This window comes from Rhea americana, unplaced genomic scaffold, assembly GCF_003343005.1.
Source record: "Rhea americana isolate MKP2758 unplaced genomic scaffold, rheAme1 scaffold_2, whole genome shotgun sequence".
Taxonomy (NCBI): Eukaryota; Metazoa; Chordata; class Aves; order Rheiformes; family Rheidae; genus Rhea; species Rhea americana.
The window spans coordinates 449,912-474,800 of record NW_028186149.1 but is presented as its reverse complement, the minus strand read 5'-3'; the positions used below and the strand labels follow the sequence as shown (position 1 = coordinate 474,800).

The window sequence follows — 24,889 nt, the reverse complement described above, 5'->3', positions numbered from 1 at the left end:
GCGGGGGGGCGGGGGGCGAGCCGGGGCCCCGCGGCGGCCGGTAACGCGGTGCCGTCCTCCCGCAGGCACCATGGTGAAGGAGACCGGGTACTACGACATCCTGCAGGTGAAGCCCAGCGCCTCCTCGGAGGAGATCAAGCGCGCCTACCGCAAGCTGGCGCTCAAGTACCACCCCGACAAGAACCCCAGCGAGGGCGAGCGGGTAGGCGCCGCGCCGCGCTCGGGCGAGGCGGCGGGCGGCGGCGGGCCCGGCGGCACCCGCTGGCGCCGAGCGGGCCCCGCGCCTCAAGATGGGTGGCTGCTCCCGGAGCGGGCGGGAGCCGGCGCCGGGCTGCGGGCGGGGCGAGGCGGGACGCGCCGGGGGGGCGGGAAGAGGCCGGTCTCGTCCGCACCTGGGCCGCGCTCGCCGAGGAAGGAGCTTCTGTTTTGTTAGTTCTGCCTTGTGCCCGGGGGGGTGGGATGCGCTTACCGCAGCGCGGTATGAGCGAGCGAGGATTCAGCTCCTCCGAGCCTGGGCTTGGCACAGGCCTGGTGCCTCAGCCGCGCAGCAGGGCCCGACGGCCTGGAGGAGAAGTGGATGCGTTAGTTCCTTTTTCCTGAACGCAGCTTCTACTGGCCTCTTCATCGCTTATAGTTACTAATGGGCATTAAWTCTTAGGAATGATGCTTGTTAAACAGGCAAAGGTGAAATGATTAYCGGTGCCCTGATGGCCCTCATGCTGTATCAGGTGCTGTGAAGGTCAATGCTGGAGCCAGCTGCTGGTGCTGCTGTGCATGGTGGGGATGTGCTGCGTGGAGCTGTGCTCCTGAACAGGATGAAGCTTTTTAGGGAAATGGGTAATGCGGATGTACAGAGCAACAGTCCAGAGAAAACCGTTGGGCAGTTTGTGGGCGAATTGTTCACAGTGAAAAAAAACCTTGCACGTGATTAGAAGAGCCATTTGCCTCCACACCTTGCCCAGTCGAATAAAGGAGCACCATAATTGGAGAGCTAGAGAAAATGAATCAAAGTTGAATGATGGGCTCCTTTATCTAGTAACTTCTCTGAAAATTCTTTAATGTAGGAGCAGAAACATAGCGTTTGTTTCTCGTAGACTAATTTACAAGATTCAAGCTTGTTAAATAGTAACATAGTGTAAAGTAACCTTTGCAGCTTTCATTTTTGGCTTAATTGCCAGTTTTCCCAGTCATGACCAATTCGCATTCAAAAATGGAATTACTAATTTTAGTAATAGGATAAAATCCCTAATAGCTATTAAAAAAACTGTAAACTTTTGGATAAAGCTGATATTTCAATTGTATTTTAATATTTCCATTTGCAATAATAGTCAGCACTAGTATCTGGTCACYTAAGGTTAAATCATCTTCTAGTTCTAGCTGGATATAGCAGCTGAGCTGCTATGAAGGATCCTGTGTAGCCCTAGAATGACTAGTTCTACTGTGGCCAGTCAGCATCTGGGGACCCCCAAGACTTCGGGGGTAGTACTGTATCCCTTCCTGAAGGGACTTGTTAGAGCTGTGTAATGGCTGCAACTAACACAATGATCAAAGAGCTATAGCTTGCATATGCTTGTAAGTTAGACATGAGTCTGAGCTTGGTTCACTTACAATGTGTGGGTAGGGGGAGGGAGAAAAGGGGTGATCCTTCTGGACAAAAGTATATTTATTAGTCTATTACGTATTTGTTTAGGGAGTTTCCTTTTGGAAAAAGAGAAGGACAAATGCTACAAGAAAATCTTGTAGCAGTTTAATCTGAAGATTCAGTTGCATATAAGAGGGTTATTTTTCCTCTTGGTCATAGTTGTTCAGAGCTTCTTTTTTCTTTTTAGTTTAAACTCATATCCCAGGCATATGAAGTTCTGTCGGACCCAAAGAAAAGGGACCTCTATGACCAGGGTGGGGAGCAGGCTATTAAAGAAGGAGGCCTGAGTGGCGGCAGCTTCTCTTCACCCATGGACATCTTTGACATGTTCTTTGGTGGTGGAGGCCGAATGAATAGAGAGAGAAGAGGTACACAGTTCTAAACAAGTTCTAGAAACTCTAACCATGCACTTAAGCATAAAACACGTGCTATGGTACTGCTGTTCTGCTAAGTGCACATAGTGTGGATATTAGTAGTTGCAACAATAGATCAAGTAAGCTATTATTTTTAGTTGTTATAGTAATAAGATTCTAATAAAATAACATTACGTAGTCATAGCAATCTTTATGAATAGCTCTTCTGTTTGTTTTTTTGTTAAAATCAGTATGGGTAATCTGGAAGGGAGGGGGAAGGTTATTGGTCAAGAGATAGGTAGAGCTGTTGAACTAGACATGTTTAAGTTTCTTTCCAGATCTGTGCCTCACTTGCTCGTATGCTTTGGGCAACTTGCTTCAAAGGACACCATCAACTTGAGTAATGTCACATCTCATGAAGATATTTGGGAGTAATTACCATGTAAAAATGTGAAACTAAGTACAAAGTGCTGCCAAAAGCACAATGATCTCTTTCAATCTTCCATCTTTATTAAAAGAGAAAGTGGTAAATTGCTGTGAAATACTTCAAAGTTGTGCTATAAATTGGCATGGAAATATATAGATAGGTGTAATAGCAACTTCTAAATTGGCTAGAACTGAAGCTGGTAGTGTCCTTGCAATTTGCTATTTCAGTTAAGCTTCTAAAATGTGGGCCAGAAGGATGGCTCAGGTGGCTTTAATGATGCTTTGCTTAATTACAGCTAAACTTTATGTTCGGACATTAGTGGGTGCAGCTCTATGGAAGGTGATGGAACTGCACATGCTTTTAAGGGGCTGAGCTCTTCTCAAAGTTTGGAATGACCTTTACATTTCTTCAGTGAGACTGTGCATGTATGAACAAGTGTAGTAACTTTCAAATAAACATTAGTCCTCATGATAGCTGAACCAGAATTAATTTCTTTTTTTCTCCTCTTTAAGGCAAGAATGTTGTGCACCAGTTAGGTGTATCTCTTGAAGACTTATATAATGGTATCACAAGGAAGCTGGCACTGCAAAAGAATGTAATTTGTTCAAAATGTGAAGGTAAAATAACCAGTGGTCTCAAATACTCTTCACCCCGTAAATATACATCTAGGTATGAAGTAGCGAGAGGAGACTGTGGCTTTCTGAATGTCTGTCGGAGTATCTTGTTATCCTTTGGGCTGCTTTTTGCCAATACTTACCTGAAAATAAGGTATTTCTTCTTAATGTCATAATGCAAAGCTATTCTAATAACAGACTTGAGCTTCCTGGGAGGAATGATAATTAAGGGCACCTTAATTAAGAGTGTCTTAATTTGAAAGTTTAACAGCTGTTTTGTTAAAGCCTTCTATTTGATCTGCTGTGGGAAGAAGTCTTGCTTTGCATTATGCAACTTATTTTACAACTATTAAATTTTTAGTGAGCACGTTCTTTTCAAAGTGTTAATGGAACATACAGCTTTTGAAAAAGTCAAGTCAGGAGGTTGGTAGTTCCTTGAAAACCAAGATGCACTGGGTAGGGGTAGGAGAAGCAAATAGTGCATAAGCTTAAAAACTAAAGTTATTTTTCACCTGTAGAAACTCTCTAAATTGTAGGGCCTGTTTTGTGGTAGCGACTGAATTCCAGTTGCATTGGAAATGTACAACAATTTCTGTAAAAGCCACCCCAGAGCTTCTCTTGAAGCTCAGAACTGTGGCTTTTTGAGGAGTTCTGACCTGATTATTGCTGAACGAATGCTTCTGCTTTGTTCTCCCCCACCCCTGGGACTTGAGATCAAATTTAACTTTTCTTTTGTTTGTTGAAGGTTATGGTGGAAAGAAAGGGGCTGTAGAAAAGTGCCCTGTGTGTAAAGGAAGAGGAATGCAAGTTATAGTTCAGCAGATTGGACCTGGYATGGTGCAGCAAATACAAACTGTGTGTCCAGAATGCAAAGGCCAAGGTGAAAGAATAAATCCAAAGGACAGGTGTGACACCTGCAATGGCTGTAAGGTTGTGAGAGAGAAAAAGATTATAGAAGTTCATGTTGATAAAGGTAAGAGCTGTATGCTTGCTCTGTGTCTATATTAGTAGTCTAATAGTTCTACAGAAAATAAGATTTCTTTTTCTTTTCAGGTATGAARGATGGTCAGAAGATAGTATTTCATGGAGAAGGTGATCAGGAGCCTGATTTGGAGCCTGGTGATGTTATAATTGTACTTGATCAGAAGGATCACAGTGTCTTTCAGAGGCGAGGGCATGACTTAATTACAAAAATGAGAATTCAACTTTCAGAGGCTTTATGTGGCTTCAAAAAGACCATTGAAACTCTTGATAACAGAGTCCTTGTAGTGACATCTAGACCAGGTAGGTCTTCTGAGTTCTGATGCTCTGCAGATTGTTTGCCTGTTGTTACATTGTGCCTGGACACTTTTCTTTAACCTGTTAATGCAGCAAATTCAAACTGTGCTTAAAGTCAGTTAATTCAGTTGGCTTTGTCATTCTTGTCACTCCTGAAACATTTTACATGCAGAGTTACAGCTTAAGCTGGCAAACSTGCAGCTAAAGCATGTGAGCTTTACGTACATAAAGTATCATGTAGCTCTTAATAAACCTACCTCAGTTGGTGGAGTGATGACAGAAGCTTAAGCTGTACTAGATCATTAATTAGCATAGCCTTCAGGCTGAAAAAAAACTAGTTTTACAGTAGAGGAAACTTAAATCGTAAGTGGGATGATTTTGTATTGTCGTAATTCTTCATAGCATGTTGTAGCATGTTTTTTCCAATCTGAGTTCTCTTGGTTGCTTAGGAGTATCCCTTAGATGCTGTAGGAACACTGCCTTTAAATCTTTATGGTTATAAAACATTTGTCACTTAMAATTACTTAAAGTTCTTATCTGTGTCTAGGTGAAGTGATAAAACATGGTGACTTGAAGTGCATCCACAATGAAGGGATGCCTATCTACAAGTCTCCACTGGACAAAGGCAGTCTAATCATACAGTTTTTGGTAAGTTGATTTTTTGCCCTTCCGTAGCAAGGGGAATCTCCTATCATAAAGAGTACCTATTCATTTTGGAAAAAAATCATTGTAGGTCCAGTTYCCAGAGCATTTTTGGCTTCCAAGGGAGAAACTGTGTCTGTTGGAGGCTCTTCTTCCTCCACGAGAAGATGTAATGATAACAGATGACATGGACCAAGTAGACCTGGAAGACTTTGATCCAAGTGAGCAAACCTATCGTAACAGTGGGGGAGAAGCATATGAAGAAGACGACGAGGGTCCGAGAACAGGAGTGCAGTGTCAAACATCTTAAAGCAAGGTGGAATGTATGTCATCTAAAATGTAAATTTTCACAATGAAAACTGCATGGCTGTAATAGCCAGTGCTTGTGGGTTTTGTGTTCAGCAAATTGAGTTGCTGCGCTGTCAGTATCACTTTTTGTAACTAATTTATATTGTGTTCTTGTAGTCTATATATATAAAAGCAAATGTTACACAGTTGAGAATCAACTCAGTTGGATCTCATCTTTCTTTGCTGTAAAGGTTCTCAATTTATTTCACCTATGCTATTTATATAAGACTTGCAATATTCATAAAGGCTAAGTGGAGTGTCTTATGTAAATATTTTCATACTGGAAAATTAATTTCATAGAATAAAAGAGGGCAGAAATGACTTAAAATAAACTGCATTCTTCACATTTTATCATGCTTCCTTATTGTCCCTAGAACCACATTGAGCTAGCAGAAGTTGTCTAGTTTCTCTAGGTTTAGACTTCTTGTCTTCCACATTCAATGTTAAAAGCGTATCTTCACTATTTTGTTCTCTAAAAAAAAGAACTTTGTCATGGTCCATTATTTGCTTAGTTATACCCTTCCTCTTCCCCTCTTCCATTGTACTAGAGTAGCATTCCTTCAGTTAACAGTTCAGTTCCTTACATGCACAACTTAGATATCTTTCTTACACTACAGTACTTGCCTACTCTTAAATTACATACATAGTTTCTGAAAGGCTCAAATTTTACTTGAGGTATTACTCTGTATTTGTCCTTCTGTTTAAAAACTTTTCTCCCTCTTGGAAGTTTTGTATTCAGGCCTTTATTATAATAGTATAATAGACTGTGTGTAGCTGTACTACAGGACATGCTGTACCACACTGTATTAGAATAACTCTACTGGAGTCTTTCCTTTTATGTCTCCTATACTAAGGCATAGTTGAAAACAGCTTCCCCCTGCCTCCTGCAAGGGAAGCCAGCTAGTCACCTTCAGACTTTAAATTAAAAAAGCATGATTAATGAGCAATGTTACCATACAATTGCTAGAACAGGTGTTCAACTTAAATGACCTATTCCTGCCATCAGGATGAGTGAGTGCTATCACTTCCAGTGCATACAGATGGTCTCACTCACTCTTCCTAAACTAATCTTCTGTTAGACTTGCTCAACAATTTCCAACTCAAGTCTATTTATATAAGTCAGGGGAGAAATAGTAGTGGTAGACTTAACTGAGCAGTTACTTTACCCATGAGTACATACTTCCAAAAATACACTTTTCCAAAGCTTAAACAGAAGTTCCTTGCATCCATAATTTTATTTAGAAAAAGCTTTATCATGCCAAACAAAACCAAGACTATGTATAAACATAACTGATTTTCAGTTCAGAATTCAGATCAGCATTACTTAGATGCTTTTATCATATTAAAAAATAACATTTATAAACAGTAACATAAAAATGACTGCCACAAAATTTAACCAAAAGGTCTGAAGCTGTTTAAACTGGACAGTCATAAATATGGATTTCTTGGTCATCTCCAACAGATACAATCTTGGAACCACTTCCATTGTATTTCACTCCCCAAACCTGCAAATAGAATAGGCAAAAGGTTATGCAGGAGAGATACTGAGAAGAAAAAGCAGTATGTTTTTATGTCTTTATAGCATGTAAATCTTGAGAGGGGATTACTTTAAATTACACTATTACAATTGGCTCCAGATTAAAGGCTCCTGCTTCAACAGCAGATGAGATTGAGGAACTGCAGTAAGAACACTGCCATCTAGATACCAGATAAGTTTGTGCATTCCACTTCAATAGCATATCCTTAGATTACATCATCTGAAGTGAACTTGCCCAGGATGCCATATATCAACCATTTTCACTCTTACCCACCCTGTCTTTTCCTCCAATCCATTAAAATATATGTATATAGAACAAGACTGTTTAACACACAAAATTCAGAAAGCAATTAACATGTCTGCATTACATTTGTATTATTGGTAATTTCCTCTTTCCTCAAAGGTTGCTACCATTCAGCAAAAATAAAATAGGGCAGTGCAGATATTTAAAGAATAAAACTTAACAGGTTTGGACCTGTAGAAATGGACTACTTGCAGGAAATCAACATGCACTCTAGGAATATTAATTTAGTATTAAGTGCCTATTAATTACTAACAATTTCTAGGATGTTAATGTAGCAAGCTGAAATCCAACCCCAAAGCTATAGCACAAATTTTAAGCACAAATGTGCACAATTGAACAAGTTTTCACACTAAGTGATACAGTTTTAAGTTGCTGGTATACCTGATCTTGATGGTCAAAGAAAGTGTGAACACAGGTCCTTGTTCCAGCATCCCAAACTTTTACACTTTTATCAGATGAACTGAAAAAAAATATTGATCAATATCTAAATTAATAGATAAAATACAGTTCAGAGGTTAAAGATCCCACACAGCATACAGGAGACCTTCTTTCACTTATCAAATATAGGGATAAAGCAGCAAAGGAGTGCATCTCTAACTAGGTTCTAGTTACTATTTCAGTATCTGCAACGTGAAAATAAATGAGGGACTCCAGTTCTAGCCAAAAAAAAATCTCTGATGTGAGTCCTCCTGTTACATATAGTAGGTCCCCCAACTGCCTGTGCTATTTTAGGAGTTAACAGTAAAGTTCTTCTAGATTCACATATACTAATATATTAGTTTGTATTTGTTAAATTAACAGCACTTTTTCAGATTCTTAAGAATCAAGATTACCCTTCCCGTAGGTTAAGATGTCCTTCACTTGTAGGAACTACACTGCAGTGGGATGACTTACACTATAAAACACTATTCACTTAAAATTGTATCACAAATTGGCTTTTGTCTGTTAGCCTAGTGCAACRTATGCTATTCTGTTACAGATCCCATCACAATTTATACACATTTACTTACCCATTTCCCATTATAAAGAAGAAATTAGATTTCTTTTTTAAGTTTGTGTAAACAAAGAAGTTAAAATCCTCAGTACCTGGAAACAAAATGGGTATCATCAGGACAAAATGCTACATTTAACACCCAAGATCCATGACCACTTAATGTGCCAGCCAAGTTTGCATGTTGTCTGTGGGGGGGGAAAAAAAGTTTGTTATAAAACAGAGTTTTAATGTTAACATTTTGTTTGTGAATGCCACAGAAAAAAATAACAGAAATAAGCAGTAGTCAAGTCAAGAATGGTTGGAAGGTCACAGAAGGTGACTTCTGGACGTTTGTTCAACCAAGCTGACTGGTGTTTTTGCAGTAGATTCTATCTTTCTACTTCAAATAGTTTAAAAGAGATGACTAAAGAGATGCACAAAGCAGTTTAACCTGAAGACTTTCAAGAAGAAGGGACAGTAGTGCAGATTTGAGAGAGGGAGAAGATCACTGAAGCAGTGCCTTTTCCCCTTCTTGGTCCTCTGCGTTTCAGCATAGTGCAAGAGAAACAGGTTGTGAACAAAAACATTTCTCAAGTATGTAACTGATGTTTAAGATGGGTAAASAGAAACACTCAGGGCAAGTACACAAAATAATTTTCCTGTTGCCTACAGAGCCAGTTATGAGGAAAGTCATCAGTTTTCAAGTTAAGGCTGTTAAGACACATATGCATGTTAAAAAGATCTATAGGATTTCATGTTTTATCATTTAAACTAAGATGATTTATTAGATAGAACTATGAAAGCTGAAGGAAGTTACAGGGAGCAGTTTTGATAAGTTTGTTACAATAACAGCCTCTCTGAATAGTTAGTTTCCCTGTCAATGTGTCTTGCAAAATGACAACTTACACATCGTAGATTTTGATATAGCCGTCATCTGAAGCAGTTACTAGTAACTGAGAATCTGGAGAAAATGTCAGTGAACGAATAGGCATCGCATGACCTGAAAATCAAAAGTATATAGGGCTCAGAACAGCCATTTCTATTACTAATGACAGTGCTAAAGAGTTGCATCAAGATTACAATCCCTGTTGAAAGAAAGCAATCTTATAGCTAAAAGAGTCTTTTTCTCTGTGCCCCTACAGGCTTCTTCACACAACGTACAACCCAAACTTACAGTAACCTTGGACTTCTGATGCTAAGGCATGTTGACTGCAGCACAAGAGTATCCTGTTTTTTCAACTGTGTGTCCCAATTAGAACTCATGTAGGGAAATATATGACAATTTTCTGGCATCGTAGTGCTTTCTAATATGATAATCATATTTTCTAATATGATTTCATAACATTTTAAGTTGCAGGGGTCTTTTAATTACATTACAGGACTGGAGAGAAACTGCATAAACATTAAAAGCATGCTTATCTGTTAGAAAAAGGCAAGTCTTTTACAACATAAGACGTTAGTTCTTTTCTAGTAACAGAAGTAAGTTCCTATAAATCTGATACCACAATGAAAAAAAAAAGATGCGGCAGCACACATGTTTCTATCCATTAGACAAAATTCAATTATTTACTTAGCATGCTCTAACAACAGCATTATTTTGTCTAATAGATAGAAACATCAACTCATTTATGCCCTGGCTGTTACATCTTATTCTGACTTAGGTTATACACTTTAATTTTGTTCTGAAATGAAGTCAGAACTTGATTATTGCAAATATGCAAACYGTTACCTTCTAGCGTATGCAGAAGTTTTCCAGTTGCAATATCAAAAATATTGATAATGCCATCTATTGCTCCACTGGCTAAATATTTTCCATCTGGACTCTGTAATAAAACACACCAAATATACATTTAGCAACTGTTTGAATTTATGATTTATGGTAAGTACCACCCCACACACAGACACACACACACTTTCTTGGCAAATCTTCACAAATGTGATCTATGTAAGATACTTGGGCTCCAAAAATCCTGTAGACTTAAGTTGGCTTATTCACAATATGTAAATAGGCAAGGTGAAAGTATATTTCCCATATATTCACTGGGGAATGCCATGCAGTCTGAACCTGCAACTGTCAAAGCATGTAGAGACAGACTGATGAATGGGAAGAAAAAAAATGATTTACAGTATATTGCAACAACAGCAATTCCATGTAAGAGACCATCAGTTGCGCTCCTTACATATGCAATGCTAAGGATGAACTTTCCTCTTGTGTCCAGAGAATATTCTTTTTTTCCAGTTTCAACACCAAAAATATTCACTTTTCCCACATGACTTCCTGTTGCAAGGTACTGGGAATCAGGTGAAAAAGCGAGAGACCAAGCATCAACTATATTAAAAAGAAAAATTCAATTAGTTGAATATTTTTTCTAGCTCTCAGCCAATAATGGTAGTTCTGTATGTATCTGTTTACGCATGTAAGGCAACATTAACAGCTAGTAAAGCACAAAAGATGCAGGAGGAACATGCAGATACAGGGCTGCAACATGGATCAACATGCCCTGCAATTTTATTACCAAAAAAAAAATAGTAGTGTAACGGATTTATCTAGCACTACGTAATTTACAGATTTTTCCTATATGCTTAGTATTAGTTACCTAGAAGACTGAAAAACTGTTCTTAAAGTTTAGGATTGTCAGTGGACCAATGAAGTATTCCGAGTAAGATTTTAGGCACTGAATTCCAGCTCGGAGGATGCAATGCTGATCACTTCAGTTTCACTTTATTTTGACTTGCTCCCTCATGCTTGCATGTACTACATAAATGAGCATTGCAAACATGGTTCTAGATCAGCACAGATACAGTCAGAAAGAATTAGCAAACTCAGACTTTCTTTGTAAATCTATCCAAGTATGTGTTTGAGACATTTTTTAAAATATCATTATATCAATACATCTGTAACAGCAAGCTGGTTTCAGTTCTGCTTTATATATCTAGGAAAATGTAAATATAAGTGTATCAAAGAATGTGCAAATAGTGCAAACAAACAGATGTAAAAGTGGCTGATACTACTTTAACTTCAGTGGATAAAATTACCAACATTAATATTGCAAACTCGGGATAAGGATTACAATATTAAAAAAAGTCCTAGTCATCTCATACACTTACCCTCAATAGTAAATACAGTACAGGATGTAATTGGGGTGTATTTGTTACATAGAGACAGCTTAACACAGGTATCTTACCAGGACCAGCATCTATTGACTTGATCTGTTTGCCAGTTTCTAAATCCCAAAGGCGAATATGGGCATCTAGGGAGCTGGATGCTGCAATGGAACCTGTATGGCTGATATCCACAGATACCACACCCAGCTGGTGACCCTCTAAAGTCCATTGCAGGTCCAATTTTTCATCATTCCTTTTGATGAAGGGAAATAAAAGCCTAGTTAGAAATAGCTGGGGGTTCTTCACCTACCTCCAAACTCAGACAAAACAAACAGGGTAACCTGCAATTCTCCATTTTGCTCAGCAAGAGGAGAATTTAAGTAGCCAAGAAAAGTGAAGATAGCTATGCACAAATTGCTCTGTGTACTTCAGAAAATTAAACAACAAATCAATTGTTTACTATATTTCCACAAATCATGTGGTTCATTTTAAGTCTGTGAGCAGTCCCAATGAATCTCCATTACAAAGCAGTAATGGATACTTGCATAACAAACTTAATTTGCCAGCAAAGCACAAAATACAACTAACGTTTTTATGGTATCACAACATAGCTACCCATGTACTTAAAGTGAACTACATGTTTAATATTTCTTCCACGAAGAGAGAGAACAATTTCTTTGCAACAGCACACTTTAGTGTTACTTGTATGAGGATCTCTAGTAAAAAAAAAAAAAGTCACATTTGCTGTTTACACTATTTTCACTATTCCTTTTAAAGTACACATGACCTCAACATATTAACAGTCTTRTAAGAACTTGCATATCTAATTCTTTGACTTAGAAACACATCAAGTTGTGCCATTCTCTGGCAAAAGACATGTAAGATTTCTTATGTATTTTCAAAACAGATTGTGTTCCTCGAAAATTAAAGCACATCAGAGTGGCCACACCAACAGAAAGCATGTGTTAGTGGAAACAAGCTTGCTCAAGAGTGCAGCTGTGTGCCACGCTGCCCTTTTCACAGTACATAACTGCTGATATCCTTGTGGACTATGGAAAATCAAGACTGCTGTATCTCCAATACTGACTATTTCCAAGGGTTAAAACTGGTTTATCTGTTTGATACTGAACACTGCACTTACCACTTCCAGACTTTCACTAGGTCGTCCAAAGAACCAGAGATCACCGTTTCAGAACCATCTTTTTTATTCTTTCCCCAGGCAACTGACCAGATGGCATCATCGTGAGCTAAAAGAGAGCATAAACATCAAAGTTAAATCTTAGGTAGTTTCTTTTGATGAGAGATAATAACCAGTTTTTACTTCTTGCTACAGGTAGAAGGTCTGTGTAATATTCACAGCAGATAGAACAATGATACCTCGACATGACAGAGCTGTAGGYCTAAAGCAAAGACATACAGAGTCTGTGACTAGAATTGCTAAGCACATACAGTAGCAATATTCTGCAAATGGAAACCTCCAAATGAGCATAGAAATCCCAAGAAACACCATCCTAATGCAGAAACCTTTTTTACTATCAGTCTGATACAAGAATCTGTATTTTAACCTAATTAACAAAGTAACAACTAACCAACTGTACTGCATCTCCACTGTCTAGTTTACAACTAAGCCAGGCTATGGCAGGCCCCAACTCATTTCCGTCTTGTAATCTTAAACATTTTCTGATCATTTTATTTCCTCATACCGTAAATAAAGCAAACTTCAATATAGGCTAACTTGCAGCTATTACTCATATTGATTAATCTCTTACCCATACTATTATCTTATTCTCTCTCTTACAGCTGCTCTACACTACTATTTCATATGCTGTCTTGTTAAGTAGCTGCAAGTGTCTATAAGTAGTTCAGTGGCCATTAGGCAAATGAAGTACAATGAAGTAGCTGATGAGAACACCAGAATCATCCTGCATGACAGACTTAAACACTTTTAAAGCTCAGGTTTTTATGGTATTTAATCCCAACAGGAAGCTCTATCACATCTTGAAGTTCTTCATTAAAAAGCACCACCCTTGTCCCCAGAAAAAGAGAAGAGCACAAAATTCAAATTATACTAGGAAGTTAGCCATTTGTCCATTTTTATCATCTTAACATTTCTAGCACAAACACCCGCACTGTAACTATAGTTATATCCTTTACGGATGAAAGCTTTAGAGTATCAGCACTGGACTTACCAGTCAGAAAAGCATGCAGCTTTTGCACTTAAGTCCATAACATGTGTAACAGCAAGAATACATTACCCTAGTCACAACACCTAGACTGAACCTGACTTTTCCCCAAGAAAAAAAAATAGATATATGTGAGAATCTAATCTCCAAAAAGGTCACTTGGTTTTGGTAATGGTAAAATTGCAAATTACAGTGTTGGCAATAAACCCCTTGCTCTTTGGGCCTACGGATGCTCTGGGAGCCTTGTCACCCATTTCATTGTTTCGAAACATGTGAAGTGGGAACCTCTTCCCCAAGGTTATTATTGAAAAACAGTATAAGTATTCTAAAGTTATTCACACTTAACAGAAACGTAACCCGGGAGGTGTCATAAATATACCCCACTGTCATTTTACATCAGCCAAGGAAGCCAGGATTATTTACAACATGTGTCTTCTCACCTTGTTCTTGCTTGAAGAGAATACCGTACTGGAAAGAAAAAATAATTAGCATTATGCACGAGCAGCCTAAAACTCATCGCACTGGTGTTTGGCTTAACCAACATCGCGACATTTTTATCTACCTGTGTGGTCATGTCGCCACGGAATCAGCCCGAACGGGAACGCCCTGGAAGGAGAACACTCAGCAGGCTCAGAAAGAAGGCCTGAAGGAAAAACCCAGCCGCGCTCGCACCGCGAGAGCTGCCCGCCGCGCCCCCGGCCCGCCGCCCGCCGCGCCCCCGGCCCGCCGCCGCCCCTCACCCTCCCCGCGGCGGCGGCCCACCCGTCCCGGCCGCGACGCTCTCCTCTCCGCCGTCGCGCCGTGATGACGGCTCCTACCACCGAGAGCACGGCAAGAGCGTCTCACTCCCCCGCCCGTCTCTCCGCCGCGACCATAGAGAGGGCGCCCGCGGCGCAGCGCTCCCTACCGCCGCCGTGTGGTGAAGGAGGCTCCCTCCGGCCTAACGGTCCTAACGGTCCCATCGGCCGTAACGGTCCTAACGGCCGCGGCGGCAGCATGCGCCCCGCTCCCGCGCGCGCCGCTCCCGCTCAGCCGCCAGCGACGGCGGCTCCTGCGGCTGAGGCAGCCTCGTTAGCGCCCGGGGCTGGCTGCCCCCGGCGCCCCCGCAAGCCCCGCAAGCCCCGGGGCGGCGGCAGGCCCTCACGGCCAGGCTGCCGCGTCCCCGCTGCTCTCCTCAGGGCGCGTCAGGGAGAGCCGGGCTGCCAGCGGCGCCACGTTCAGCTGCTTGGGCCCGGCTGTGACTGTTCCCAGACCTTCCTCGCAGACGGTGAGCTCCTCGGGGCAAAGGACTAGTCACGGCAGCTGTAGTTGCCCAAAGAGAGTTAGCATCCTTTGGTTATCAAATAATGATAATACCCATTGATGTCGTGATGGCAGAAATAATTTAAACTGCAGAAAAGCTGAAGGACTCAGGAAGGCATTTCTGTCTGCCACCTCAGCGGGTACTGACTGAAAACCGCACCTGGCCTCTTGGCAAAGGTGCAGACAAGGAATGGCAACCAGGCAGGGAAGGTTGAGCGCTGAAGCCACCTCTCACCTTCGGCTGTTGGGTCGCTTTCTCTATCAGCAACTGACTCCCAAGGACCCCGGGAGTTGCAGTGGAAGCTGAGAGTTACTGCCCTTTTCTCCAGCCAGAGCACTGAAGGCTTCTTTAACTTCACTGGAGTGACAGGGAAGTTCCCTACTAATCATCTATTAAAAAAAAAGGTATGACTTTTTTTTTCTAGGAAGCTTARTTTTTCCAAGTTTTATTCACTTCCTCTGCTTGAGTTAGAACTCGAAAAATTTTCAGAATTGAAGCTTGGAAAAACAAATCAGATTTACTAAATTAATTAAATTAAAGATCAGTGGCCTTTCACAGCTTTTAATCAGTCTTTATGTGTACACAAAGATCATTGGAATCAATAGAGTTTGTCTGAGTAAATGAAGTAACAAAATCCCAGGAATTCTGAAWGTGTCTTAATGCAATGCTGCAGTAAAGAATGTAAATCTGGGCAAAACTCTTGTGTGTAATTACAGAATCCTTGGTTCTCTGATTATTTAGATTGAGCTTTGAGAGGCTTTTAAGGCATACAGCTTTAATATACTGAATCTCAAAAATGCTCATTTTCTGCCCAGTGATGATAGGTAAGCATTATTACGAAAGTTAGAGAATTGATTGTATTTTTGTTTCTTACCAGAATTCTCCTACAAATAATTCCTCTTAAATCTCTAGTTAAAATATACTACTTTCACCTTTTGCTCAAATCGCCAGGATTCAATTTTGCAATTGTGCACGCAGAATTGTAATAGAATCTTGGAGAGTCACAAGTGCTTCTAATCCTTCCAGAATTTTCACATCATGCAGAGTTTTCCCATACACTGGTATTTGCTTTGCACACAGGACACCTTAGCTCTTCATGGAAAGAAGTTGTTACTGTTCTCCTGAACATGCAGGGTGAGCTTGTGGGTTATTTCCTACATCTTTTATGACAAGTGAAAAGCTTTTGTTAGAATAAAAGCTGGTTAGATGCTGCTTTAGTGCGTCAAAGAGGATGCTCTGGAGCAAAGCATGCCGTGTGTTTGATTTGTAGATAAACTGTCTCCTTGGAATGGTTATTGAGAGCATGTTTCTGTGTGTCTGTCCTTGTTCTGGAGCACTGCATTCTTTGTATCTATATGGATATTTCAACTCTAATCAGAATAATACTTTATGAATGTGCATGTGTTTCAATGTCGGTTTAAAAAATGATGTTATAAGAGAAAAACCTGATGTATTTAAAAGTATTGCAATCACATTGATATTGTGGTAGCATATAGAAGTGATCTAGGTCAAGACTTTTCTTTGCTGTGACACACAAACATCACAAAAGGCCACCCCCAGCCAAGAGCTCAGTTGCAGAGGGCAAATAGAGAGCAAACAAAATAATAGGATAACTGCTGTTGTACCCAGCCTTTGCAATTACAATTTAGAATCAGCATTCGCAATTCAGCATCTGTTCAGCCTGTTTCAGRAGCAAATGCAAAGCAGAAGCAAAAGCCTTGATTTACTAAGGTCTTGAAGACACCCGAGGCTTCCATTAAACAGTATAGCTAAATAATTAGGAGCTTCAGCCCTGCAGTTAAGTGAACATGACAGCATTCAAATGTTGTCAGACATGTCAACTTCTTTCTCTCCTCCATACTAACTAATAATCTGCTAGCTGGATTTGAAGAAAATGACAGCATAATTTGAAATTGTGGTGTATGTAGAAGTGGGTATATGTACAGAGAAGACATGTACACATGATCCTGTGGTCAGCAGGATGGAACAACATGGTCAGTTCAGGAAAGAGACTATGACGTGGCTGTAACTGCAGAGACTGAGCTGGATTCAGTGGTAGGGCCCTTTCAGGGCTGGTCTATTAATTTCAGGTTTGATTTTCTATCTTCAGGGTCTGTGTACAGTTTCTGTCACAGAAACTGTAGCACATGCAGGTGCTGCAATAACAGGGTTCCTGAACACTGAGCTTGGTGTCAGTGTGTGGATTTATACCACCTGCCATTGTGGGGCAGCAGCATCAAGATAATCACCACCTCTCTGGTAGCAAAGGCTTGGCCTTCACAGTGAGACATTAATCATTGTGAGCCCTTCTCTGGTCAGAGACTCTGAACAGTTGTGTCAGGAAAGATCCTCTGCTGAAGCTACCTGATGCGACTGCCTGATGCATTTCCTAGTGCCCCTAGGAAACTGTTAAGGGACTGTGATCCTGGGAATGAATTGGAATGACAATTGGGCYATTTTCTCATTCATTTCAGGGGTATCCGTCCCCTTCATCGAGTTCCTGGAAGAAAGTTGTAGAGAGAACATGTGTGCTTTCTCTGAAAGTGTTTAGGCATGTATAATGCACATCAGCACTGTATCATATTTGTATCGTATTTGTAGTAGAGACAAAAGCAAGCGCCTCGGAAAACCAGAGCCTAATACAGTTCCACTTCTGAAATGAGTCCAGTTGCTCGCATACATGCTTGATCTTTCTGCTTCTCTTTGTTCCTATTTGTCGCATTTTTTTTCTCTTTCATTTGCAGTTTTGCCCTTTCTTCCTTTTCCATTCAATTTCATAGGCTCTTACACTGAAAGGTTTGCCCTCGATGCTCCCAAGCAGACAAATTTGGATGTAGAATCAAATATAAACTTTTCTGAAGTTCACAGAGGTTCAAATTAAGGCTTTTGTTTTGAAGCAATCTCTTGTCTTATTTTTCACAACATCCACTGTAAAGGCTAAAAGCACTGCGTATTTCAGGTGACAGCACAACACCCAGCCATCACAGACTTCATAGGGTATAGAATTAGAACTGTTCTCACATCTTTAGTCCAAGTGCTGTCCGAAACAGGAAAATGATATAATAGAAAAGCTGTTCTTCAAGAATCTGAAACCAGGTCCAAATATTAATGACACATACTTGCCCTGTGAGTTAAGGAAGGATCATCATCCCACTTCACAGATGGATGAAATCTGAAGCTTAAGGAGGAAAGGTGACCAGTTTAGTCAGTGGCAGATCCAGGAATGGCACCCGTTTCTCAGCCTCTTGGGCTATGCTCTAATTCAGTGGGATATTTCATTGGCATTGCTTTAAGCTTACACTTAAATATTGAATTGCTTCTCTAGGCAGGAAGCAAGCATTTCTTTCTATGTATTCACTTAACAGGCAGTGAGAAATTCTTGAGACGGACAGAAATGGAAAAAAAATCAAAACTGCCAGAAACTGAGCCTAATGGGAATAAAAATAATACCTAGCACTTGCAAGAATAAAGCTTTTTCTGGCACTCTGCAGGTCCGCTCCAAGGTGTCTTTGTGGGGTGCTGGTTAGAGGAAAGGTTGGCTTGGAGAGACCTTTCCATCAGAATGGATGAAGTGGGCATCAAGATTGGAGTGAAGGAACAGCTTCTTCTCCAAAGAAAAGAAGAAAATAGAACACTTAATTTAACAAATACATCCTAAAAACTAGGCTCCCTCCTCCATGGAAGCAACCTCCACACCCGTCCCCACCGCAGCCTTCAGAGAAGCCAAAATGGTCAGACATAGTTACAGGCCTTTTAATCTTCTGTTTATGGCGTTTATAGATCAAGAGGAGTCTTTCAGAGCACAATGGCTTTGGAAGGAATCAAAACAAAGCAAAGGACATTGTTCTTCTTTGTGAGAGACTTTCCAACAGTTGGTCTGTGGTTGGTGATGACTGAACCCAGGCATTGTTTTCATCCTGTCTTCTCTTTCTCCTTGAAGAAAGATTTCAGTTCTTCTTTTCTCTCAGTTACTTGCTTCATTTAATCAGAATTATTATTTTTTTATTGTGGATTTTGTTATCTCTTGCAGCTTCTCTTCAGGGTAGAGGTGGGTCAGAGAGAGTTTCTTAGGCTTTCTTATGAACCTAGAATGCAAGTACGATAAAAAAAAATCTGGTGCTCATTTGCTGGGATTGGAATAAGGCACTTTAAAATGTCATGGATGTGGTTGGGACTTGCTTTTAGAAGGCACAAAGTTTCGACTCATACATCAAATCTAATAGTAAAACTTTTCTCTCAGTATGATGAATCTTAYATCTTTTACCAAAATTTATATACATCTTTTGCTGTTATGTTTCCAGATTTATATGAGAATCGATGACAACCTTGTTTATGACCTTACACACCAAAACTGAAGTCCTGTAATATTTGAGTTCTAGGAAAACAGCGTTGATACTCAGTTAATAGTAAACTGTTTAGTTCTCAACTAAACTCTAGTTTGCTCAGGCAACCAAATAATGATCACGTATTCTAAGCAACTATTCTAGGCCTGATTGTGCCCTTTTTAGTTTGGTATCCATGTCTGATTCTGTAGTTTTTCACATGTGCATGCTCCAACACGTACGTATTGGTAGGCTTTTCTATGTCAAACATCACCCAAATACTAGTTAATTCACAAGTGTCAATGAATGCCTGCTGTCAACACAAGTACAAAGTAGGATGCTGTTCTCAAAATGGTAGAGAACAAAGGCATCAGGGATCTTGCGCTTTTTTTACCGAGAATGTTAGTTCTTTTGCTTGCATATGGGTCATGTGAAGTTATGATAGATAATGGCAAGGAAGACAAGAGAAAACATCTTTTTTTCTGATCTCTGCAGACGAATGTTTGAACGGGACACTGGATTGGGGGACAGGGAGAAGGGAAAGAGTTTCCTCCAGCTACTGTAGGACACTGTCTGCCTGACCAAGCTGCTCACAATCCAGCAATGGTAGAATGAAGGCAAAATGGTTCCAGTTTCTGGATATGTTGTTTGCCCCAGTATAAGTGTATTACTAGTTTTATGCTACCTAGGGATTCTCTTTATAAAGTGACAAACTGGTTAGCTGCTTAAATTGGCTTTTAGCCTTTTTTTTTTTTTTTTTTTTTTTAGAGTAGATGACCAGCAACTGACCTGATGGTATGGAATCTTTAGCTTTTGAGAATGAATAGTGAGGAAACTCAGTTAGTACCCTTCATTCATTGGCAACAGGTGCAAAGAAAGTTTGTAATAATTAGCACAGACCCTATCAGAAGCCTCTAGTTGTATTTAGTGAGTGTTTGTTCCTATGTATTTTTGTGTCACCATCTAGAGTATATTTACATAAATAGACAGTTGAATGCTTCAACGCCTAGTATCCATTTGTATGGGTTGCTAGCATGCCAACTATATGGACACACATTTGGGTCAACCAGCCAATTGCTTTGCCACTTATCTTCATGTTACTGCCTTGCTTTGTTATTGCAGCCTTCAATGCCACTTCTGTCTCCATCAACACTGTCTCATTCATGCTGTTTGCTTTGATGACTTTGTTGGGCAACCTCTTTGGTGTCCTTGTCTCCTTGTGAGAAGGGCTTATTCTTCTTCAGCTTGCTTATCTGGCTCACAAATCCTTGTGAATCAAATTGACAGGATTAATCTTACACGGAGAGCTGTGCTGGAGGATAAATGCCAGAGCGCTCTCTGCGTGTTCTGGCTTCCATGGAAGTCAGAGGGAGGAGAGCTAAGCTTGGCATATCAGATACTACGTTCAGCTACCTCTGGATGAGATGCTTGAATCAAATCATACAATAAGTTTGTTAAATCTTGTATCGTTTGCTGGCTGTGGAAGCCCATTTTACAGTGGTGATTCAACATACTATTCCTGCACAGCAAAAGCTTATGCTTACATCTCATTGATTTTACCAGGTCCTGAGCATGTGTTCAAGCGCTTGAATCACTTCCACAAATACCTCATATTACATGCTATGCACTTTCCCCTGCTGTTGTGATTTCCCATAATGACTGTTTCACTCACATTTGACATTATACCAATGATGTGTGTTGCATACAACAAAAAATATTCCCGACTTCTAATGAAGTGATATTTTTGCCTGTTTGGACAACCTGTGGTTAGTGATGTGTTGGTGAGATAAGCAGAAGCATGCTGTGAGGAAATCATAGATGTTGTACATGAGGTCATCATCATCCAGGTCCCAAGCTTTCTAGATGAGATACAGAAACAAAAAGGCAGAGGTTAAAGTCTCCTTTTTTTTTTCTGTGAACTTCAGATCAACCTCTGTTACTGGAGTATTGTTGCCAACAGCACAGATCAGTGCACTGAAGTTTGGACTCACTGATCCCCAGGCAAGCTTCAGTTTTCTGAATTTTCCCTGGTTGGAAAACCTATCCTTTAGGAACTGTAACATTTGAATTAATTTGTGAGATGATGCCAGGAACCCTGAACTTTGGATAACATACTCTTGAAGTCTGATACCTTGGAAATGCACTCTAAAATGTTAGTGTTCCTCCTGAATGGGACTTAGAAGTTAACAAAACTGCTGGAAAACTCCTGAGGAAAGGCTTTCTTGCAGAGAATGGTGRACTGAAAATGCTAATTGTGCCATTTCCCCTGTGATATCTTGGCCCTATTGCATTTGCTATTTGAAGAGTAGATTTAGAGGAGACTAATGGTGAGGAGCCCTTAAATGTGTTCATCACATGATGTTTGGCAAGTGTTAGTGAAGTGGCTTGTGCACTGCACAGGAAGTAGTGCCTTCTGCATTTATCTGAAAGAGAGAATGATGAGTTTATGCAGCTCTACTGAGCTGTATTTGCATTTGTGACACAGTTAGCTACAGCTCTTGATGCTTCCTAATGGAGGGAAATCGTGCACACTGTTTCTGTAATGACACCTGGGGAGACCAAAGAGCAGGTTGTCAGAACGATCAGGCCAGAGCTGATCCTGCATGAAAACCAGCGCCCGCTGACCCAGAAACTTCTGAGGTCAGGCACGAAGAGCGAGCTTTAAGGCCCTTGCAGTATACCATGAAATTTAGWGAAGTACAGTAAAGCAGTAGATCTCATTTACTGGTCTTGATTTGGATGTTGGTTCCTGGCAAGGATTTAGCAGCTTAGTGTTTGACATGCTACAGTCACCATATAAATGTCTGGGATGTTTCAGGTTTGACTTACGTCACTGGATATAACTGGGGAAAATCAAGCAATAGAGTATGGGAGTGGTACACCTCTGTAACTGGTAGTTTTATAGTAAAAGATGTATTGTAGAAGTTTTTACACCAAACAAGGTTGTAGAAAAAATGTTTGTGTATTGGTCAGCACAGCATTGACTAGTCTAGTGCAAATAGACAAATACAGGCCTAGTTCTTGCCCACATGAACAGTCTTAGAAAGCAGAGAGCTACAGTTTTAACTCAGTAGCTCAGTACTGAATAAGAGCAGAGACAGAAGTGATCCTTTTTGGTTTGCCATTATAAATGGACATTTTATAAGAATGCCCAAAAGGTAGAGGAGTTTATTTTGCTTTTTTTTTGCACAAATTGAGCAAGTACATACAGGTGTGCTCAGGTCCTGATTCAGCAGAGAATTTAGGCATGAGCGAAGTACATAAGCACTGAAGTAAAAGCATTTTGAAGTATGATGCTTAAGTATTTTGCTCACTCTGAGCCTTAATGACAAGAGCTGAAGGTAATAAAAGCCATCTCCCATCTTCTTAGTGAAAGTGGTTGTTCAAAGCCTGAAGAATTTTTAAGGAGATTGCTTCAAAGTCTGATGTTTTAGCTTGGCCAGATTTTTCAGTTCCTGAATTGGGGATGCTCCTAGTGGAGTCTCCATGCATTTTGGCAGAAGATACTAGGGCTTTGGGGGCCCACTCTGACAAGTGTCACTTTTCAGTATAAAAGGTGCTCTATCAAGGATCAGAAGAGAGAATGGGAAATTCGGCTTCATAGCTGGGTGGTCTGAATGTTGGCACATGATCCTCTGCAGCAGTTTTAGATTTTGAAAAGGAGCTTTTCCAACATGTGTTTAGAATTGGAATAATTTACAATGTGAAGAAAAACAAATGACAGATTTCTAGTGTAAGAATCAAGGACCTGTCATATCTTGTTTCTGTAAACTGGCTCCTGTGCCAGGTTTTGGCTTCTGAGGAACTGAGTAATGCCCAAGAGAAAGCATTTGCTGGGAGAGTAACGCACAAAAGCTAAAGGAGGCTTAGCAATGTGAGCTGCAGTCTGACAGACTTTGGAGCTTTCAGTCCTGGATAGCTAGAATCTAATCAGCTTCCTCCCGATCCTTAATCTGGAAGAGTGATGAACCTGTCTGGCTCTTTTTCCTCAGGGCAGCGCCTGTTGCATGTGTACCCACTTCTCCTCTGGTGCTGCAGTTCTGTAAAAGACTTCTATGTAAATCACAGAAAGTTTCTCTGAATTATCCCTGGTAGCAAGAACCACTCCTTTCTTGCAGAGATATGGAGTTTCTGGATTCATTACATTGTTAATTGAAATTTGTTATAACAACTGAYGATAAGGTGCTAATTTAAAATGATGCTGATCGACAGTCGTAAGTGCCAGTGGAGGTTTTGCCTTAGAAAGACTGATTGAAAGCAAAAGGATTTGGATTGTCTTCAGTAAGCAATATCTTGAATTTGGGACCTAGAGTCCTCCTAAAGCAAATGGATAATATCCTATTGTTAACAGAGTGAACTTGACTGTGAGGATTTTATAGTGCTTAGCTCCTTAAAGAAAATCTTATCTCGCTGATGAGTAAAGGAAATCTCCTTTGCTTTCCTGTCTTTGCATTGTTGTCTGCCTGAACTGTTGTTGTTGCTGTTATTTTTTTTAAAATATGAATTGGGTCGCTTTTAAGTCACAGTACATTAGAGCATGGTAACAAAATCAAATGTGACAGTTCCCCAAGTGTTTGTGTTTCCAAGAGGGAAGTGGGAAGCAGCAAAGAGAGGCTCTGCCCTTGAAGGATTGAAATCTCTCGGAAAACATAGTCTCAGATCCTTTCAAGTGCTTCAGTGACCGACTTTTCAGCAAACTACTGAAAACCTAATTGGGCTATGTTTTGTTTGGTAGAGCAGATCTGGAAGGCAGTCTGTAAGCGTAGGGAAAGATGGGCGGGGAAATCTGAGATACCCATTACATTGCTGCGGCTTGCTTTTCATGAATTGATGCTGCTTCTTGCATCATGGCTGGGGATCCTGATCACCCCTCTTTCTAGAATCTCCACCAGCACCCTTTTAGGTAATTGCCTAAAAAACAAGGTGGGAAATCCTAGGGTTTGCTAGATGGTCCTGCTTTAAGGAAGTCCAGTCAAGACAACAAATCTTTTTAACATCATGGCCAAATCCTTGCAAGAACAGTTATTACCTTTCTTTTAGGAGTTGATATAGTCCCCACTTCTGATGAAAACAAGATCTGTGTTCCATATTCTGGCACATACACTGCATAATGAGTTATGATCAGAGACATACTTGTCTCTGATAAGGTGTTAAGGTGTTTAGAATGTTAATATATTTGCAGCTCATTCAAATAGAAAAATAATGAGCCTAGATAATTTAATGCTGTAGGCATAATATTTGGGGATGTAGGTGCATCTTTCCTTACAAAATTGTTATGATTATAAACACAAGTATCAGAAGCCCAGAAATGCAAAATTCGCTTCCAGTTGCATGCTGTAAAAGATCCCTATTACTTTATGTGTGATAATTAATTCATATGGAGTATAAAAAGATCTACATCACAAGGACAAGCTTTGCAGAAAATTAAACTCYAAACATATAGCGGAGCTACAGAAGGAAGAACAAACTTGAGAGTTCAGCACTAACCCAAGGACTCCATCCTAGCAGACAGCTGCATATTTCTCTGCTGAGGACCAGAGAAAAGAATTCATCTCTTTGTGTGTGGTAGAGGCAACTGTCACTTTGGCATTTCTGACTCCTTGTTGTTTCAAAGAAAATATATCCTGCATATAGCTGTAGTTCAGTTCTATTTGCAGGTAGAACTGACCTTGTAAAAAGAGTAATAGTTTATAATTATTAAAATATATTTGCTGTAGTAAATCCTTCTTCTCTCATTCTCACTAATTTTGCGTTATTTCTGAATAATGTCATTTCCTCATGCAATTTCATTTGGAATCACTGTGCTCTAATATCTTCTACGTCTACCTTTCTTCATGAAGACCTCACAGTTGGCTGAA

General features: G+C 40.2%; 2 protein-coding genes across 3 annotated transcripts; one reads left to right on the top strand and one right to left on the bottom strand.

Moving 5' to 3' along the window:
• The first annotated feature begins 21 nt into the window (after positions 1-21).
• DNAJA4 (DnaJ heat shock protein family (Hsp40) member A4) lies at positions 22-5,653 on the top strand. The gene is made up of 7 exons (XM_085303235.1): positions 22-202; positions 1,830-2,010; positions 2,935-3,039; positions 3,782-4,009; positions 4,090-4,320; positions 4,862-4,962; positions 5,048-5,653. Exons 1-7 carry the CDS (start codon positions 71-73, stop codon positions 5,264-5,266), a joined length of 1,197 nt encoding a protein of 398 aa, XP_085159361.1. The 5' UTR covers positions 22-70; the 3' UTR covers positions 5,267-5,653.
• An 867-nt stretch (positions 5,654-6,520) lies between these two features.
• On the bottom strand, positions 6,521-14,213 carry SKIC8 (SKI8 subunit of superkiller complex). Of its 2 annotated transcripts, none has more exons than XM_085303236.1 (11): positions 14,147-14,213; positions 13,969-14,012; positions 13,847-13,874; positions 12,365-12,470; positions 11,304-11,476; positions 10,299-10,447; positions 9,848-9,941; positions 9,025-9,118; positions 8,232-8,324; positions 7,527-7,605; positions 6,521-6,809 (listed from the first exon to the last, which is right to left on the bottom strand). In XM_085303236.1, the coding sequence occupies exons 2-11, from the start codon at positions 13,978-13,980 to the stop codon at positions 6,720-6,722; spliced, it is 918 nt and encodes a 305-aa protein (XP_085159362.1). In that variant the 5' UTR covers positions 13,981-14,012; positions 14,147-14,213; the 3' UTR covers positions 6,521-6,719. The 2 variants fall into 2 exon arrangements, with proteins under 2 accessions (XP_085159362.1, XP_085159363.1); XM_085303237.1 differs by having other exon boundaries at positions 14,169-14,212.
• Positions 14,214-24,889: the final 10,676 nt, after the last annotated feature.

Coding starts and splice junctions, on each gene's coding strand:
- SKIC8 (XM_085303236.1), bottom strand. Junction 12,471..13,846: donor TCTCTTCAAGCAAGAACAAG/GTGAGAAGACAC, acceptor GCTCTCTTTTAG/CTCACGATGATGCCATCTGG. Junction 9,942..10,298: donor TCATCCTTAGCATTGCATAT/GTAAGGAGCGCA, acceptor GTTTTATTACAG/AGTCCAGATGGAAAATATTT.